The sequence below is a fragment of the Halichoeres trimaculatus genome, unplaced genomic scaffold, assembly GCF_033239565.1.
Source record: "Halichoeres trimaculatus isolate MK-OKI-2021-1 unplaced genomic scaffold, fHalTri1.1 fHalTri1_scaffold_18, whole genome shotgun sequence".
NCBI classification, from domain to species: domain Eukaryota; kingdom Metazoa; phylum Chordata; class Actinopteri; order Labriformes; family Labridae; genus Halichoeres; species Halichoeres trimaculatus.
Genome location: NW_027437196.1, coordinates 382904 through 399972, shown reverse-complemented (window position 1 = coordinate 399972; position 17069 = coordinate 382904). Strand labels below are relative to the sequence as shown.

Below are 17069 nucleotides of genomic sequence, written 5' to 3'. Positions count from 1 at the left end.
ATGTTTCACTGAGTGTGTGTGTGTGTGTGTGTGTGTGTGTGTGTGTGTGTGTGTGTGTGTGTGTGTGTGTGTGTGTGTGGGGGGGTCTTTATCTGTGAAATTCTTGGTTTTAATTTTATTCATCTGTAAAAAATAATTCTAATGAAAGTTTCTGTAAAAAAAAAGACTTTTTCAAACACTGTCTACTGAAATAACTCTGCTCTGAGAGGAGAGGAGAGGAAGGAGGATCAGGGACTTTTAGAGGACCAGGGGGTACCAGGTTTTAGAGGATCAGGGTTTTGGAATAACCAGGTTTTGGGGTATCAGGTTTTTGAGGACCAGGGGGTTTTGGGGTATCAGGGTTTTGGGGTAACGCGCCCAGCCCTGGCAGAAAGGACGGACCCATGCGCACTCGTCCTCCTCTCCGCCCGCAGCTCTCCTCCACCCTGAGCGCGTCCTCGGAGCCTCCGCCGCTCCGGTCTGGGGGGAACGGGTCTGGCTGAAGGACCGTGTGCGCTCAGGGTCCTTTGGGGGGTGCGCTGAGCAGGGGGGGGGGGGGGGCTCTGAGGTGTTGGAGCAGTCACGACGCACGACGCAGCGCAGCTCGTCATGACTCGCAGTGCATCACGCGGGCTCTCTGGCTGACGTGGACGTGGATGTGGGTTAGATGCCGTTGGGCACGGCGCGCGCGCGGCGTGTGAGCCCTGAGCTGGTCCCCCCCCCCGCTCACTGACTCCCACTGCAGCTCCTTCCTCTCTGACTCTCGTCACTCGTGGAGATGTAGCTGGTGTCTGAGCCTGAGCTGCGTGTCTCTGTGGAGTGGGAGCGTGGCTGTGCGTGTGTGGGTGCGCTGCGCAGTCACAGTTTGCGGGTTTTTCCTGAAGGGCGCTGTTTGATGCCTCGTGGACTCCCGCGCACTGAGCTGCGTGCTTTCTCCTCTCCGCACCTTTCACCCGTGGAGGTTTTCCTGCAGCGCGGGGCGCGTCGGACGCTCGGCTGGGAGGTCTGCTCAGATCCAGCTCCACACCAGCTCACAGCGGATCCGGGTCTGCGCGCGCCGTGGATGGGCTCTGTCGTCTCGTGCAGCTCTGAGTCCCGGTAACGATGGCATCTCAAGGCTTCTGGTCCCTCGGCGGAGACCCTGCGGGGGCCAACCCCGGCAGCCAGAGCCCCAGCACGCGTGAGTGGTTTCTGTCTCCTCTTGAATGGACACCAGTTCTCCCAGCGCAGTGTCTGAGCGGCGCTGCGCACAGGCCGCTGGATCCACGCACACAGCGGCCGTGGAGCGGCCGTGGAGCTGCGTGTTTGTCCCCACGGCTCTGCCTGAACCCGGACCCTGAGCCTGAACCCCTCTCGCTTATCTGATCTCTCTCCTGTCTCTTGCAGCCCGGGCTTGGTGCCAGGCGGCGGCCCAGAAATTCTCCGGAGGGATCGGATCCAAACTGTGTGGTACGTGTTGTGCGGGGGGACGGGAGGGTCCGGGGAGCGGAGGCGTTTTTCCCCCGTGTCCCCTTTGTTCACGGCCTCAGACTAACACGGTCTCTGGTTTCTGGTCTCCAAAGCTCTGCTGAATGTCGGGGAGGTGGAGAAAGCTGCGGACCCGTCCGCCAAGGAGCCGCCTCAGACCGGACCAGGCGGAACCTGCGGCTGCAACAAAACCTGCAACTGCAGCAAAGCCGCCGTGGGCTTCTCTGACCTCTATTCAACAGGTACGGACCACGGTCCCCGTTTCACAGTCCCCGTTTCACGCCCAGCGAGTCCGGCACCGTCCCCCAGAGCCGGTCCGCACTCACCTTGACGGTCACCTTCTCAGGTCTCTACATCAAATATCAGACCAGGGTTTTTATTCAGATTAAAACAGATTAAAAACGGAAACAGGTCAAATTATATCATTTAACATTCGATGGTTTTATATTTTTATTTCTGCTTCATTTCGATAAATTTCTGTTTTAAAAATCTAAACAGTTTGTTTTTGGTTGTTGCTCCGCGCCCTCTCTCAGACCAGGACAGAGTGATCAGGAATAAACGGATTTTAAAATAATCCTGTAATGGGGAAATAAAAACCGGCTGTGCGTCATTTCTAGAAAATTCTCCGGGCTGGGTTCAGCGTCTCTGAGGAGCTGTTCTGGTTCTGGTTCTGTGGAGGTCACCTTCAGGAAAATGTCTCCCCTCCAGGATCTAAACCAGGACTAAAAACCAGCCCGTGTTTCCGGTGGACTCCTGCAGAAAATCAAACTAAAGCTTTTACTCGTTTTTAGGCCCAGCCGTGTTTTTCATCACTCCACGCACACGCGTGTCCGTGTCTGTGTGAAACATGCCTGAGCTCTCAGCCCTCAGGGGCTCTGACAGAGACCAGCTCCTCACGGTGTCTCTGTGTTCCGGGTCCTCAGACCTGCTCCCGGCCATGGACGGGGACGCGAAGACCATGACGTTCCTGCAGGAGGTGGTGGACATCCTGCTGGCCTACATCGTGGAGTCCTTCGACAGGAAAACCAAAGTCATCGACTTCCACTACCCCAACGAGCTGCTGCAGCTCAACAACTGGGAGCTGCAGCATGAGCCCACCTCCCTGGACGACATCCTGATCAGCTGCCGCGCCACGCTCAAATACGCCATCAAGACAGGTGAGCCGGGCCCGGGTCCTGTTAGGGGGGCAGGTCTCTGTGCTAAAGCTGGATCACAGGTTTACAGTGAGAGGGATCAGGTCTAGAGGACGCTGAGGCCTTCACAGTGGCCTGTTTCTGCCACAGTCACGATCAGTGAAACCAACAGAATAAAAATACAGATTTAAAGGAAAAATAAAACAGAGCATGCGCAGGTTTTATATTTTAAAAAGAATAAATATTTTTTTCTACCTGTTTTTAATGTTTCAGACCGCAGCAGGACGGATTTTATTCTGAGAATATTTCTGCGAGAGGAAACTGAAAAAATTACAGCAAAGAAAAAAACAGATTTAAATAAAAATAAAAATAAATGACTTTTTAAAAAATAAAAACAGTTTTTGTGATGAACTGATGGAGGTCTGGTGGTGGAGGTGTCCTCCTCCTCTCCTCCTCCTCCTCCTCTCCTCCTCCGGAGCAGCGGACCGATGGACGCAGTGACGCAGTAAATCTGCTTCAGATAATGGGCTCATAATAACCTGAGGCTGCACAGACCGGCTCCATCGGCCCCCCCAGACCGGCTCCATCGGCCCCCCCAGACCGGCTCTATTAGACCCCCAGACCGGCTCCATTAGACCCCCCAGACCGGCTCCATTAGACCCCCTGACTCACTGAGGTTCACCTCACTGTGACTATAGATAATAGGTTGTATAGATCAGATATTGTTAAGAGCCTGACCAGCATAGACATATTTAATATAGAATAGGTGTAATTACAACACTACATATTATGGGTTATATAGATCAGATATTAATAAATAGACATTTTTAATAAAGATCTAATATTATTACCCTAGCTAACATAGACATATTTAATATAGATCTGATAGAACTACCCTAAATATTTTAGATAGTAAAGATTTGATAACTTTCCTTTCTAAAACTATAAAAAAACTATATATATATATATATATATATATATATATATATATATATATATATATATATATATATATATATATATATATATGTATATAAGATGAAATATAATAAATGTTAGATCTGATAATTTTAACGGCCTCACTTACACAACTATAAACATGTATAAAGCAAATCTGTTTATTAACCTTGAATTAACATAGAAATACATTAAATAGATTTTGAATTTATACCCTTTCAATTAAAAAGACATTCATGATCTAGAACTGATATTTCTGTCCTCTCTAACAATAATAAATACATATATTAAATAGATCTGATAGTATTACCCTCTGTGCTACTAATGTAGAGATATTTAACATAGATATGATTTTGTCCTCTTCTCTAAAAAAATATAGAATTAATAAGATAGATCCAATATAATTACTAATAAAGACATATATGTTATAGATCAGATATTATTTAACACTCTTAAGCTACCATAGATTTATATAATATAGATCTGATGCAGAGTGTACTCTTACAGACATTAAACACATATTTATCTCCTCTGTTGTTGTTGTTGTTGTGAGCTGACATCAGGAAAATGAAGGAGTGTGATTTAATCCTTCTATTGATAAAATAATGTTTTTATATTTTTATCTTTAGTGTTTGAATCTGTTTATTTCTGCTGATGGTTTTAAAAAGGACGAGGATCAGAGTTTATCTCCTGTTTCATGTTTTTATAAAACACATTTTGTCTTAAACTCAGTGTTTAACATATCTATGTCTAACACACACTCCTCTAAGCTTTCCTTTAAAGCTCTAATGTTCAGGATGTTTTCTGCTTATTTTAAATTTAATCTTTTACAAAAACTGTTTTTTTTTTTTTGGTGCAGCTCTGAGTGTTTCCAGCGTCTCTGTCTGATTTCTCTGCTGTGGTTGAAGCGATCAGAGGATGACAGCCTCAGCGTTCAGCAGAAATATAGAAATATAAAAACAGATTTTTATTGATGCTCCTGCTGACGCTGCTCCGTGTTAAATGTTTGATTCTTCCTCCTCTCTCCTCCATCAGCCCACCCCAGGTACTTCAACCAGCTCTCCACAGGATTAGACATGGTCGGCCTGGCAGCCGATTGGCTCACGTCCACTGCCAACACCAACATGTAAGTGTGCAGCCCCCCCTGGCCCCCCCCGGCCCCCCCGGCCGCGCGGCGTCCTGATGTTAAACGCTGATAATGAGAATAACAATGAAGTCCATTTCCTGTCTGCTCTGCGTCTGATAGCAGCTCCCTCTTCACTGCTCCACCACGCTGAATGAAAGGAGGAGAATGAAAGGAAGACCCACACACACACACACACCACACACACACACACACACACACCCCTTCACCCCTAATCACACGCCTTTTATCCCCCCCCCCCCCACCCCCCCCCCCCCACGGGGCTTCAAGGGGAGAAAATTAGCTCTGAAATTAAATTCAGACTAATCTGGGGCTAATTTTGGTGTGTGTGTGTGTGTCTGTGTGTGTCTGTGTGTGTGTGTGTGTGTGTGTGTGTGTGTGTGTGTGTGTGTGTGTGTGTGTGTGTGTGTGTGTGTGTGTGTGTGTGTTTTGGGGTGATAAACTCTGAGGTTTGGCCTCAGAGAGTCAGAGCAGCTGTAGATGTTGAGGCTGTTTCTCGGCTGATCACAGCTCTAACGTAGAAATAAAACACACAGAGCAGAGAGCAGGAAACAAAGCGGTCTCTTCATGTCGTGTCGTCCTTTAAATGATCTGGGTTTACAGACTCTAACAGACTCGAACAGACTCTAACAGACTCTAACAGACGGGGTTACACCCTGACCTCTCTCAGGTTGGATCGTCAGTCTGACGCCGCGCTGCAGGATTAACCCTTTCTGCTCAGATCAGCTCTAGTTTTTATTCCTCCTCAGTCAGAGCTGTGATTTCTGCACCTGTCTGTGTTTCTCCTCTGTGCTGACTGATGATTGGTTGTGATGTGGGACCATGTGACTCACCTTGTGTAACAGGTTCACCTATGAGGTGGCGCCGGTCTTCGTGCTGCTGGAGTACGTCACTCTGAAGAAGATGAGGGAGATCATTGGCTGGGCGGACGGCCGCGGAGACGGCATCTTCTCTCCTGGTACGTGGGGGCGCTGCCACACACACACCCCTCAGCGTGTGTGTGTGTGTGTGTGTGTGTGTGTGTGTGTGTGTGTGTGTGTGTGTGTGTGTGAGGAACAGCCGCAGTGTTTTGTAACGTGCTGATTTGCATTTTGATGATATAAACGGAGCTCAAAGACGATTAGCATGAAATCATTTCTTTTTCTGACTGAACCCCCCCCCCACCTCACCTCCTCCTCTCTGTCAGTCACTGCCTCCCCCTGCTCCTCCTGCTCCTCCTCCTCCTCCTCCCTGTGTCACGGCCTCTGATTGGCTCCATCGTTACACTCTGCTGTCTCCTCGCCGCGGCTCTGTGTGGTTACTCTGAGCAGGAAGTCTTTATGAAGCTGTTTGAGTCTCTGATGCTGTGAATCACTGAGCTCTGTCTGTCCTCTAGGTGGAGCTATCTCCAACATGTACGCCATGCTGCTGGCTCGCTTTAAGATGTTTCCTGAAGTCAAGGAGAAAGGGATGTCATCTGTGCCCCGGCTGGTGGCCTTCACGTCCGAACACGTACGGCGTCACGCTTCGTCTGTTCACTGTGGATAAAAACAGATCAGAAACATTTCCTGGATGTCAGAGCTCTCACACCGTAACCTGGAGCTGCTGCTGCTGCGGGGTTAAAACCCAGGGTTAAAAGTGAGGGTCAGAGTGAGGGGTTGGAGTAAGGGTCAAAATGAGGGTTGTAATGAGGGTTTAAAATGAGGGTTGGAGCGAGGGTTTGAAGTGGGGGTCGGAGTGAGAGGTTGGAGTCAGGGTTTTATGAGGGTTTCATGTGAGGGTCAAAGTGAGGGTCATAATGAGGGTTGGAGTGAGGGTCAGAGTCAGGGTCAGACTGAGGGTCAGAGTCAGGGTCGGAGTGAGGGTCAGAGTGAGGGTTAAACTGAGGGTTTAAAGTAAAGGCTGTACCTGTCAGCAGGATGTGAGCTCCTCCATCCTTCGAGGACGTCTGACACACGCAGGCAGATAAAACATGTTTGGGCTCATGTTTCACAAATTTATCCTTCTCTATTTTATCAAATGAACGCTGGGTCTTTACTCTCTCTCTCGTGTGTGTGTGTGTGTGTGTGTGTGTGTGTGTGTGTGTGTGTGTGTGTGTGTGTGTGTGTGTGTTTCCTCCTTTAGAGCCATTTCTCCATTAAAAAAGGAGCAGCAGCTCTGGGCATCGGGACAGAGAGCGTGATCTGCATCAAAGCAGACGAGAGGTGAGTTTACGGCTCTGACGATCCAACGAGGACGGAGAGGAGGTGAAATCCTCAGAGAGAGATGAATCTGTCAAACTGTGACATGTTTTATATTTGTTTCAGTCTGTCCATCGTCTGCACACACAAACTTAATGTTTAACAGTTAGACTAATCTCTGTCACCTTCGTCTCCATCAGGAAATCCTGCTCAGTCTCAGTCTCCTCAGTCTGTTAGAGAATCTTGTGTTTTAAATTAAAATATAATAATTATCAAATCAAATAAATGTTCACAGAGTCAAAAACACCCATTTTATTAGTGTTCAGTCTGATCTCAGATTATTTCTTTTCTTACTGGTTGAACTCTGACTCAACGCTGACGTTATCACACATTAATCTAAAACACGTCTCTAAATCTTAGGCTTTTATTTTCATTCATTTAATTTTATTCATGTTTGATTTGGACTCTTTTCTAAACTTAAATCTCAGACTCAGTTTCTGTAAACGTTGTTTCAATATTTAATCCTGAATAAATCAGACTCTGAATTTTTCTGCAGGAACGTGTTTTCTGTGATGTAGAAATAGACGCATAGAAAGGCCTTCATGGTGACTCCTCCTGCACACAGAGCAGAGAGAAAACTACAAACACAAGCTGTGGTTAAAGTCATCCATAAAAACAGCTCAGCTCAAATTAAACTCAGATTAAAGTCAGGTTAGACTCAGATTAAACTCAGATTAGACTCAGATTAAACTCAGATTAGACTCACATTAAACTCAGATTAGACTCAGATTAGACTCAGATTAAACTCAGATTAAACTCAGATTAGACTCAGATTAGACTCAGATTAAACTCAGATTAATCTTTTTCCTGTGCATCGATGAATCCTCAGACGTGTCAGACGTGGCCTTACGTCCCGTGTCTCTGTCTGTTTCTGTCTGCAGCGGGAAGATGATCCCAGCCGACCTGGAGAGGAGGATACAGGAGGCCAAGCAGAAGGTGAACGGGTTTCTGAGGGGCTGTGATCCTGGTTTCTGAGGACCAGGATCCTGCAGACTGACTGTAGTCCCTCCTCAGGACCAATGAGACGACCTCTCTCTGTGTCTCTGTCTCTGCAGGGTTTCGTCCCGTTCTTCGTCAGCGCCACCGCAGGAACCACGGTGTACGGCGCCTTCGACCCGCTCATCGCCATCTCTGACATCTGCAAAAAGTACAACGTGTGGATGCACGTGGACGTGAGTCACTCATAAACCTGCAGAAACCTCCTCTGAGTCCTGGTCCAGGTCTTTATCTGCTCCTCCTCCGTCTGCTGAGTGAGATATCATCCTCTGATCCACAGAAAGCTCAGGCTGATTAATCTGTTACTTCTGTCGGCCTCTAACCGGCCGCGGCCGACCCAGATAGGAGCGCGAACGCTCCCGTCCCACAGCCGGGATTAGAAAAAGAGGAGCAGAGGCCGTAAATCATCTCCTCCCCTGACTTCCCCCAGAGAAGGAGCTCCATCCATTAACGGAGGTGATTTAGTCCTGACAGGGCGACGCCTCCATTAAGACACGTAAACGGGACGATCCATCATCCCCCCCACACACAGACCCAGATCCAGACTGAGACTGAGACTGAGTCAGAGACGGAGGAAAACATCCTCAGACAGACAGACAGACAGACACAGACAGACACAGACAGACACAGACCAGACAGACACAGACAGACACAGACAGACAGACACAGACAGACACAGACAGACAGACACAGACAGACAGACACAGACAGACAGACAGACACAGACAGACACAGACAGACAGACACAGACAGACACAGACAGACAGACACAGACAGACACAGACAGACAGACACAGCAGACACAGACAGACAGACACAGACAGACAGACACAGACAGACAGACAGACACAGACAGACACAGACAGACAGTCAGACAGACAGACAGACAGACAGACAGAAAAAGAGTTTCTGTGTCTCTCAGAGGAAAACCTGTTTGGACTCTCATCAGGGACAAACATGAGACGTTACGGACAGACTGATTAAAGAGGACAGGTAGGGAGGATGGAGGACATAAAATACGGCCTCTCTTCTGTCGACTCCTGACCGTGAAGGTGAAGAAACTACAGCATCAAACTACCACGACAGCTCAAACCTCAGGGAGACACTCCTTCGATTGTTGATCTTTGATCCATTAAAATAAAAACAATGTCCGATAATTTAAGAGGTTTAAATGATTAGAAAAGGATTAGAAAGAAAAAAAGAGCTAAAACAGGAGCTAAATAAGATGTTTCATATCCATGGCTCAATCAGCAGGACGTCGTCGAGCTCTGATCTTCTGATCTTTGCTTCTGAAAACCAAACGTCAGAGGATCAAACCCTCAGACAGAACAGACGGAGGAAATGCTGCTCTGTGAACGAGCTCTGTAACCACAGAAACTCATCAGGAGATTATACCGTGTGTTACGTGTTTGACACCAACACAACACAACATGAGCCTACATCTCCCACAATGCAACTGAGTGTTACCCAATGCCCATAGATATAAACCTGTTCATGTCAGATCTGTGAACTCCTCGTTAGCAGGAGGAGGAAATGTTTGATGACCAACGTCTGAGGCACAGAGCTCCAAACAGCTGCTCATCCTGAGAAACATAATCCAGATAATCTGACAGATTAACGCCAGGGTTCGTTAAACATCACCTGATCAAAACATCAGCAACTACACCTGCTGTCACAGGAGCAGGTCAGATCCTAACGCTGTGTGTGTGTGTGTGTGTGTGTGTGTGTGTGTGTGTGTGTGTGTGTGTGTGTGTGTGTGTGTGTGTGTGTGTGTGTGTGTGTCTGCAGGGTGCGTGGGGGGGCAGTCTGCTCATGTCCAGGAGACATCGCTGGAAGCTGGACGGCGTGGAGAGGTGGGTGACTTTATCTCTGACTCTGTGCTGACTGACTGTTTCCACTAACCCTGCTCGCTAACTGACTGTTTCTCTGACCCAGCTTGCTGACTGTTTTTTCTGACCCAGCTTGCTGACTGTTTTTTTCTGACCCAGCTTGCTGACTGTTTTTCTGACCCAGCTTGCTGACTGTTTTTTTCTGACCCAGCTTGCTGACTGTTTTTTCTGACCCAGCTTGCTGACTGTTTTTTCTGACCCAGCTTGCTGTCTGTTTTTTTCTGACCCAGCTTGCTGACTGTTTTTTTCTGGCCCAGCTTGCTGACTGTTTTTTCTGACCCAGCTTGCTGACTGTTTTTTCTGACCCAGCTTGCTGACTGTTTTTTCTGACCCAGCTTGCTGACTGTTTTTTTTTCTGACCCAGCTTGCTGACTGTTTTTTTTTTACCCAGCATGCTGACTGTTTTTTCTGACCCAGCTTGCTGACTGTTTTCTCTGACCCAGCTTGCTGACTGTTTTCTCTGACCCAGCTTGCTGAGTGGTTTTTCTGACACAGCTTGCTGACTGTTTTTTCTGACCCAGCATGCTGACTGTTCCCTTCCTTGCTTACTGACTGTTTCTCCCCTGCAGGGCGAACTCGGTGACGTGGAACCCCCATAAGATGATGTCGGTCCCCCTGCAGTGCTCGGCCCTGCTGGTCAGAGAGGAGGTGAGCCTGGTCTGACCCTCTGAGGAGATCTGTTTCCGTGCTCTAGCGCCCCCTAACGAGAACCTGTCTGTCCTTCAGGGTCTGATGCAGAACTGCAACCAGATGCACGCCTGCTACCTGTTCCAGCAGGACAAACACTACGACCTGTCCTACGACACCGGGGACAAGGCGCTGCAGTGTGGACGCCACGTGGACATCTTCAAGCTCTGGCTCATGTGGAGAGCTAAGGTCAGGACGGGCGCCGCTTCCACCCGAACATCATGGTCCAGACTGGACCCAGTAACCAGTGAACTCTGTCTCCTCTCAGGGCACCATCGGGTTCGAGGCTCAGATCGATAAATGTCTGGAGCTGTCCGAGTATCTCTACAACAAGATCAAAGACCGGGAAGGATACGAGATGGTGTTCGACGGAAAAGTGAGTCTGCTTGAGACGGGGTGAGCGGTCTTTACAGTCAGAGGACGGCTCCAGGGTCAGGCTCTGCTCCTCCTCCTCCTCCTCCTCCTCCTCCTCCTCCTCCTCTTCCTCCTCCTCCTCCTCCTCTTCCTCCTCCTCCTCCTCCTCCTCCTCGTGGTCACTGTCACTGCAGAGGAAGCGCTCAGCTCTCCGTGTGCTCCTCACGCCGTGTGCTCCTCACGCCGTGTGCTCCTCACGCCGTGTGCTCCTCACGCCGTGTGCTCCTCACGCCGTGTGCTCCTCACGCCGTGTGCTCCTCACGCCGTGTGCTCCTCACGCCGTGTGCTCCTCACGCCGTGTGCTGGCTTTGTGTCGCCTGAATGCCATTTTTACCTCGAGCTGCTGGAGTAATGTGCTGCTATTATGTGTAATGAATGGCGTAACAGCCCTTTAATTGCTCATATGCATGTGAAAGGCTGACGTCTGAACACAGTCCCTCACAGAGCGGCGCTGACGGGTCATCACAGAGTCCCTCAGAGCCTCATGTCTGGACTCTCTTTGTTTCCTGCTGAGGCTGAGAGCCTCCTGACCCTCAGGACCACTACGGTCCAGGTTCTCCCTGTGAGCCGGGACATGGGTCTGAGGCTCAGAGCCAGTCCAGCTCCATGACGGGGGGCAGGCGTCAGTAATGACAGCGCCTCACTCTCACAGAGCCACGAGGAGACGGTCTGAGGGTCTGAGGGTCTGTGGAGGATGGACTCATGGTCTGGGTTAAAGTCAGGGTGCAGTACCACAATGAGCCACAGGGCGGTGCCAGCTTTAAGTTTTGGGTCATGATGCAGAAATGTGTTCAGAGTGATGGAGGTTCCTCTGCTCATGTTTGATGAGTGAAAGTCTGTTTCCTGTCAGTGTGTGTGTGTTTCCTCTCTGAGTGTGTGAGTGTTTCCTCTCTGAGTGTGTGTGTGTGTTTCCTCTCTGAGTGTGTGTGTGTGTTTCCTCTCTGAGTGTGTGTGTGTTTCCTCTCTGAGTGTGTGTGTGTTTCCTCTCTGAGTGTGTGTGTTTCCTCTCTGAGTGTGTGTGTGTTTCCTGTCGGTGTGTGTGTGTTTCCTCTCTGAGTGTGTGTGTTTCCTCTCTGAGTGTGTGTGTGTTTCCTGTCGGTGTGTATGTGTGTTTCCTCTCTGACTGTGTGTGTGTGTTTCATGTCGGTGTGTGTGTGTGAGTGTTTCCTCTCTGAGTGTGTGTGTGTTTCCTCTCTGAGTGTGTGTGTGTTTCCTGTCAGTGTGTGTGTGTTTCCTGTCAGAGTGTGTGTGTGTTTCCTCTCTGAGTGTGTGTGTGTTTCCTGTCAGTGTGTATTCCCCCTCACCCCCTGTCCTCTGCCTGCTCCCACAGCCTCAGCACACCAACGTCTGCTTCTGGTACCTCCCTCCTGGGATGCGCTACATGGAGGACAAAGAGGAGAAGAAGAAGCGCTTACACAAGGTGGGTGGACCAGGAAGCTGTACCTGTACCTGAAACAGCTCCTCCTGTTTCTCCCCACGCCGTCTCCACGTCCTGCCGTCACACGGCGTCCTCCTCAGAGCGGCGGCGTGCTCTGCTGGAAACAGGTGACACGCTTTGTGAGGTTAAAAATAGGAGGCGCTGTCACCAGGAGCTGCTCAGCCGAAGTGTTCGTCATTCAGAGGCTCCCTCAGCAGCAGGGAGCTAATAACAGACAATTAGAGCAAACAGCTGCTGAGCGTGACATACAGGCCCCAACACACACACACACACACACACACACACACACACACACACACACACACACACACTTAACTGGGTCTGTCAGAGGGAGGTGATGCAGAGGAGTGATGTCCACAGTTAGCCTGACGTGTTTCCTCCTCTCCAGGATCAGAGGACGTGACGTGTGACCCGGTGAAGCCACGGCTCAGCAGACGTTATGATCAGTAATCCCTCAGCAAACTGAAAACAAACGACCAGCACAGAAACTTCTGGAAGAAGAAGTCTGAAAGTTTCCCTCAGATTAACCCTCTGCAGATTAATTCATATTCACGCTGGATTATGTTGGAGCCTCGTTCTCTGATTTAAGCTCTTAAGCTGAAGCTGCAGCCAGCGCTCAGCCCGCAGAGACATGAATCTGAATACTTTAACCTCTGACAGCAACAAGGACAAACTGCAGCTCTGAGTTTATTCCTGAGGAGATTCAAGAAGATAAAAACTGATACACAAGCTAAAGGCTAAAGTATGAGCTAAATGCTAAAACATGAGCTAAAAGTCAAAACTACAGCCAACAGCTAAAACACAATCTAGAGGCTGAAACACAAGCTAAAGGCTAAAGCATGAGCTAAATGCTAAAACATGAGCTAAAGGCTAAAACACAAGCCAAAGGCTAAAATATAAGCTAAAGTCTAAAATATAAGCTAAGTGCTAAAACATGAGCTGAAGGCTGAAACATAAACTTAAGGCTAAAACAAAAGCTAAGACTGTAGCCAAAGGCAATAACACAAGCTAAAGTCTAAAACATGGGCAGATGGCTAAAACAAAAGCTAACAGCTAAAACTAAAGCTAAAGGCAAAAACATGTGCTGAGCGCTAAAATAAGAGCTAAAGGTTGAAACACAAGCTGAAGGCTAAAACACGAGCTAAAGGTTAGATCATGAGCTAGAGGCTGAAACATAAGCCAAAGGCTAAAACTACAGCTAAAGGCTAAAGCATGTGCTGAATATTAAATTAAGAGCTAAAGGTTGAAACACAAGCTAAAGGCTTAAACATGAGCTAAAGACTAAAACATAAGCCAAAGGCTAAAATATAAGCTAAGTGCTAAAACATGAGCTGAAGGCTGAAACATAAACTTAGGGCTAAAACAAAAGCTAAAACTAAAGCCAAAGGCTAATACAGTAGCCAGAGGCTAAATCACAAGCTAAAGGCTAAAACATAAGCTAAAGGCTAAATTTCAACCAACTGGCTAAAACAAAAGCTAACAGCTTAAACTAAAGCTAAAGGCCAAAGCATGTGCTGAATGCTAAAATAAGAGCTAAAGGTTGAAACACAAGCAAATGAGCTAGAGGCTAAAGCATTAGCTAGAGGCTGAAACACTTGCTAAAGGCTTAAGCATTTGCTAAAGGCTAAAAGAGGCTAAAAGAGGTTAAAGGCTTAAACATGAGCTAAAAGCTTAACTGCTGGCTAGGGCTAAAACACAGGCTAAAGGCTTATACAGGAGCTAAAGGCTAACACAGGAGCTAGAAGCTAAAGCGCTGATTTCAAGGTGTCGCTGCAAACAGATCATCAGCTCCTTTAAAAACGACTAAAGCTCCTGTGGGGGACTTTTTAGGAAGGGCTGTGTATTATTTTACGCCCCCTTGTGGACAAATTGATTGGTTTTATAGAGCACACCACCTCCATGTGTAAGGGGAGTTTGCTGACAGTACAGTTTTATTTTAACCTTCTAATGTTTGACCTGTCTAACATCAGGTTCGTCCTGGTTCCTCCGTGTGCAGAGTTCACAGACACCGATCATTTCCTTCACGCAGAGCTCTGCGCTGGTTTAAGATCGAGGAGAAACACGTCACTGAGCAGGAGCTGCAGAGTTTGATAAAGTCCTCTGGTAGAGGATCAGTCTCCTCTGAAGGTCCAGGAGCCTCTGTCTCTGTCTCTGTCTCTGTCCCTGTCTCTGTCCCTGTCTCTGTCTCTGTCTCTGTCTCTGTCTCTGTCAGACTCAGCGTTCATCCAGGGTGTGGGTCATGAACGTGTGAACCGTCTCTTCCAGGTGGCGCCGGTCATCAAAGCCCGGATGATGGAGTACGGGACCACCATGGTGGGCTACCAGCCTCAGGGGGACAAGGTCAACTTTTTCCGCATGGTGATCTCCAACCCCGCCGCTACCTTCGAGGACATCGACTTTCTTATCGAGGAGATCGAGCGGCTGGGCCAGGATCTATAAGACTCACCCACTAAGCCCCGCCCCCTTTGTCCCCGTGATGGATGAAATGTTTGTGGTGAATGTACCGGTAAACTTTCTTTTCTCTCCCTCCTCCAAAGTATTTAAGAGTGTGTTTGAGACACAGATATATCCATATATGATGTTGTAGCTTCGCCGCGGGCCGCCGCCGCCCTGAGCCGCCGCGGCCCCGAGCTCTGTAAAGTGCTTCTGTCCGCCTTCCTATAGTGTCGTATACCTGAGCTCGTGTACGTGACGTAACTTTATATGTACTCTTTGTGATATGAAACGCTCGTGCAATAGTTTGATGAGAAGAGTTTATTTTTCATCGTGTCCGCTCAGTCTGTGTTCCGTGCCAAACGTGTTTAAACTTCTGGTTAAAGAGACGAAGCACTTCAGCGTACCTCAGCTTATCCTGCCTTCACCGCATCGTCAGTTCCCCTGAGGTGTGACCAGCTCGCACAGAGAGCGCCATCCCCAGGTGAGACCGCGTCACGCGCTCAAACCCAACCCAAGCATTTACGGCGTGCTTCCTGCGGCACGCCGCCTCTCTCCGTTTGCTCTGCAGCTTCTGACGCTGACGCCATGTTGACGCTTTCTGCTCTTCTTCTTCTGTCAGGGAATAAAAACCCGTTCAGCTCGTCCTGTTTGATGTCAGCACATACACGCGTCACACTGAGCCGCGTTTCCAAACAGAGTGTGTATTTATCCCCACTTAGCTTAGCTTAGCTTAGCTTAGCTTAGCTTAGCTTAGCATGTTTATGAGCACCAGAAGAATCCACACATTCAGAGTTATTATGCTGAAGATTTCATTTATTGAAACTAATGGACCAAATCCAATCAATCTAAGGATCAAACGAGCTTTATTTCTGATTTAACCTCTTCTCTTAGCGTGAAACGTTATATCTGAGGTTAGCTTGGTGAAGAAACGGGCGGAGTGGGTGGCTGCCACTGCTCACTGGCCCCGGAGCTGGAGCTGCCAAAGCCTGAGACACGGCGGCACTTTAAGGTGTTTTATGAGCCATGAAACACACCTTTACCAAGGAGAGGCTCAGACGGAGAGCTCGTCTCTGACGTTAGCTTCCTTAACGACCTTCCTTTGAGTTGATCTGGACTCTTTAAAGCTCCACAAACAGATCAGCAAAGATCCTGACCAGGACTGGTTGCACTGGACCAATATGAGTTTGTAGGTAACAGGGTATATTTACATTTCACTGACAGCTCTGAGCTAACACATGATGCTAACACATGATGCTAACACATGATGCTAACACATGATGCTAACACATGATGCTAACGTGACCTCAGACATCAACGCAGAACAAGTCGCTTTCCTGCACAGCTTCATGAGTAGAAAACACAGAATATAAGTCTTAAAGAGTAAAACTTAGAGATTAAATAAAATCATCTTCAGGATAAAAAAAAAGAGTGTTTGTCTGAGGGTTTAACGAGCACTTAGCGAGGATCAGAGATCTCTGTGGACCTGGAGGAGGAGCAATAATCACAGACTGAGCCACAGAAACAGGAAGAAGACGTGGTTCACTCAGAGATCACAGCCCAAACTGATTAAAGAACGGACGTCCTGATTGGCTGTCTAAGATTGGGAGACTGACCTGTCAATCAAGTTTAGCCCCGCCTCCTAACCCGCCTACTTCAGCTTAAAATGAGACCAGAATCACAACCTGCAAACCTTAGTGTTTGAGGAGGCGTAAAGAGTCAATCAGGATCACAGACCTCAGTGAGGACGCCCCCTCTGGCCGTCACAGGCTCCTCCCCCTTCTGTCGCCCAGTCTGTGGCTTTAACGAGGTCTAATCCAGAAACAGGATCCTGAGCAGATCTGCAGCTACTGAAACCTGACACCACTTGCACTAAATCATCGGGGAGGAAGAGCGCCCCCTGCAGCATTGCAACTGAGATTATGTCTTTAGTCATTCACAAGCAATACTCCAGTATGGGTCCAATCTATAAGTATATATCTATATAAACCTATTCCCTGCAGAGTAGCTACAGAAAAGATGGCGTGTAGGATCTTTAGAGGTGGACTCAGACCTGCTGAAACAAGCGTCTGTGGGTCTACAGGTCTGTGCTGGACCAGAACCTGACGGTGTTCTGTAGCACCCCCGTAGACCACGTTAGACCACGTTAGAAAAGCACAATCTGCTGGGTGGTGGCTCCGTGTACAATCACTCTGATCATAGATGTAAATAAAGCAGACGTGCTGAGAACATATCTGTGTGTAAACATACGTGTATATAAGACGTGTAACCAGAGACTATTTGTGAGGTATTCATATTTTCTCTATCTGATAT

At 48.2% G+C, this 17069-nt stretch overlaps 1 protein-coding gene across 1 annotated transcript; it reads left to right on the top strand.

Moving 5' to 3' along the window:
• Positions 1–719: 719 nt before the first annotated feature.
• On the top strand, positions 720–16185 carry gad2 (glutamate decarboxylase 2). The gene is made up of 16 exons (XM_074693243.1): positions 720–1159; positions 1366–1428; positions 1542–1688; positions 2370–2603; positions 4572–4662; positions 5526–5638; positions 6056–6171; positions 6784–6863; positions 7781–7835; positions 7955–8071; positions 9684–9748; positions 10354–10432; positions 10511–10660; positions 10740–10847; positions 12216–12305; positions 14589–16185. Exons 1-16 carry the CDS (start codon positions 1084–1086, stop codon positions 14760–14762), a joined length of 1758 nt encoding a protein of 585 aa, XP_074549344.1. The 5' UTR covers positions 720–1083; the 3' UTR covers positions 14763–16185.
• Positions 16186–17069: the final 884 nt, after the last annotated feature.

What these genes read in the sequence shown, in the direction of transcription:
- gad2 (XM_074693243.1), top strand. Translation starts at nt 1,084, where the DNA reads ATGGCATCTCAAGGCTTCTGGTCCCTCGGCGGAGACCCTGCGGGGGCC. An exon ending in TGGCCTTCACGTCCGAACAC is followed by an intron (nt 6,172 to 6,783) that starts GTACGGCGTCAC and finishes TTCCTCCTTTAG; the next exon opens with AGCCATTTCTCCATTAAAAA. An exon ending in AGATGGTGTTCGACGGAAAA is followed by an intron (nt 10,848 to 12,215) that starts GTGAGTCTGCTT and finishes CTGCTCCCACAG; the next exon opens with CCTCAGCACACCAACGTCTG.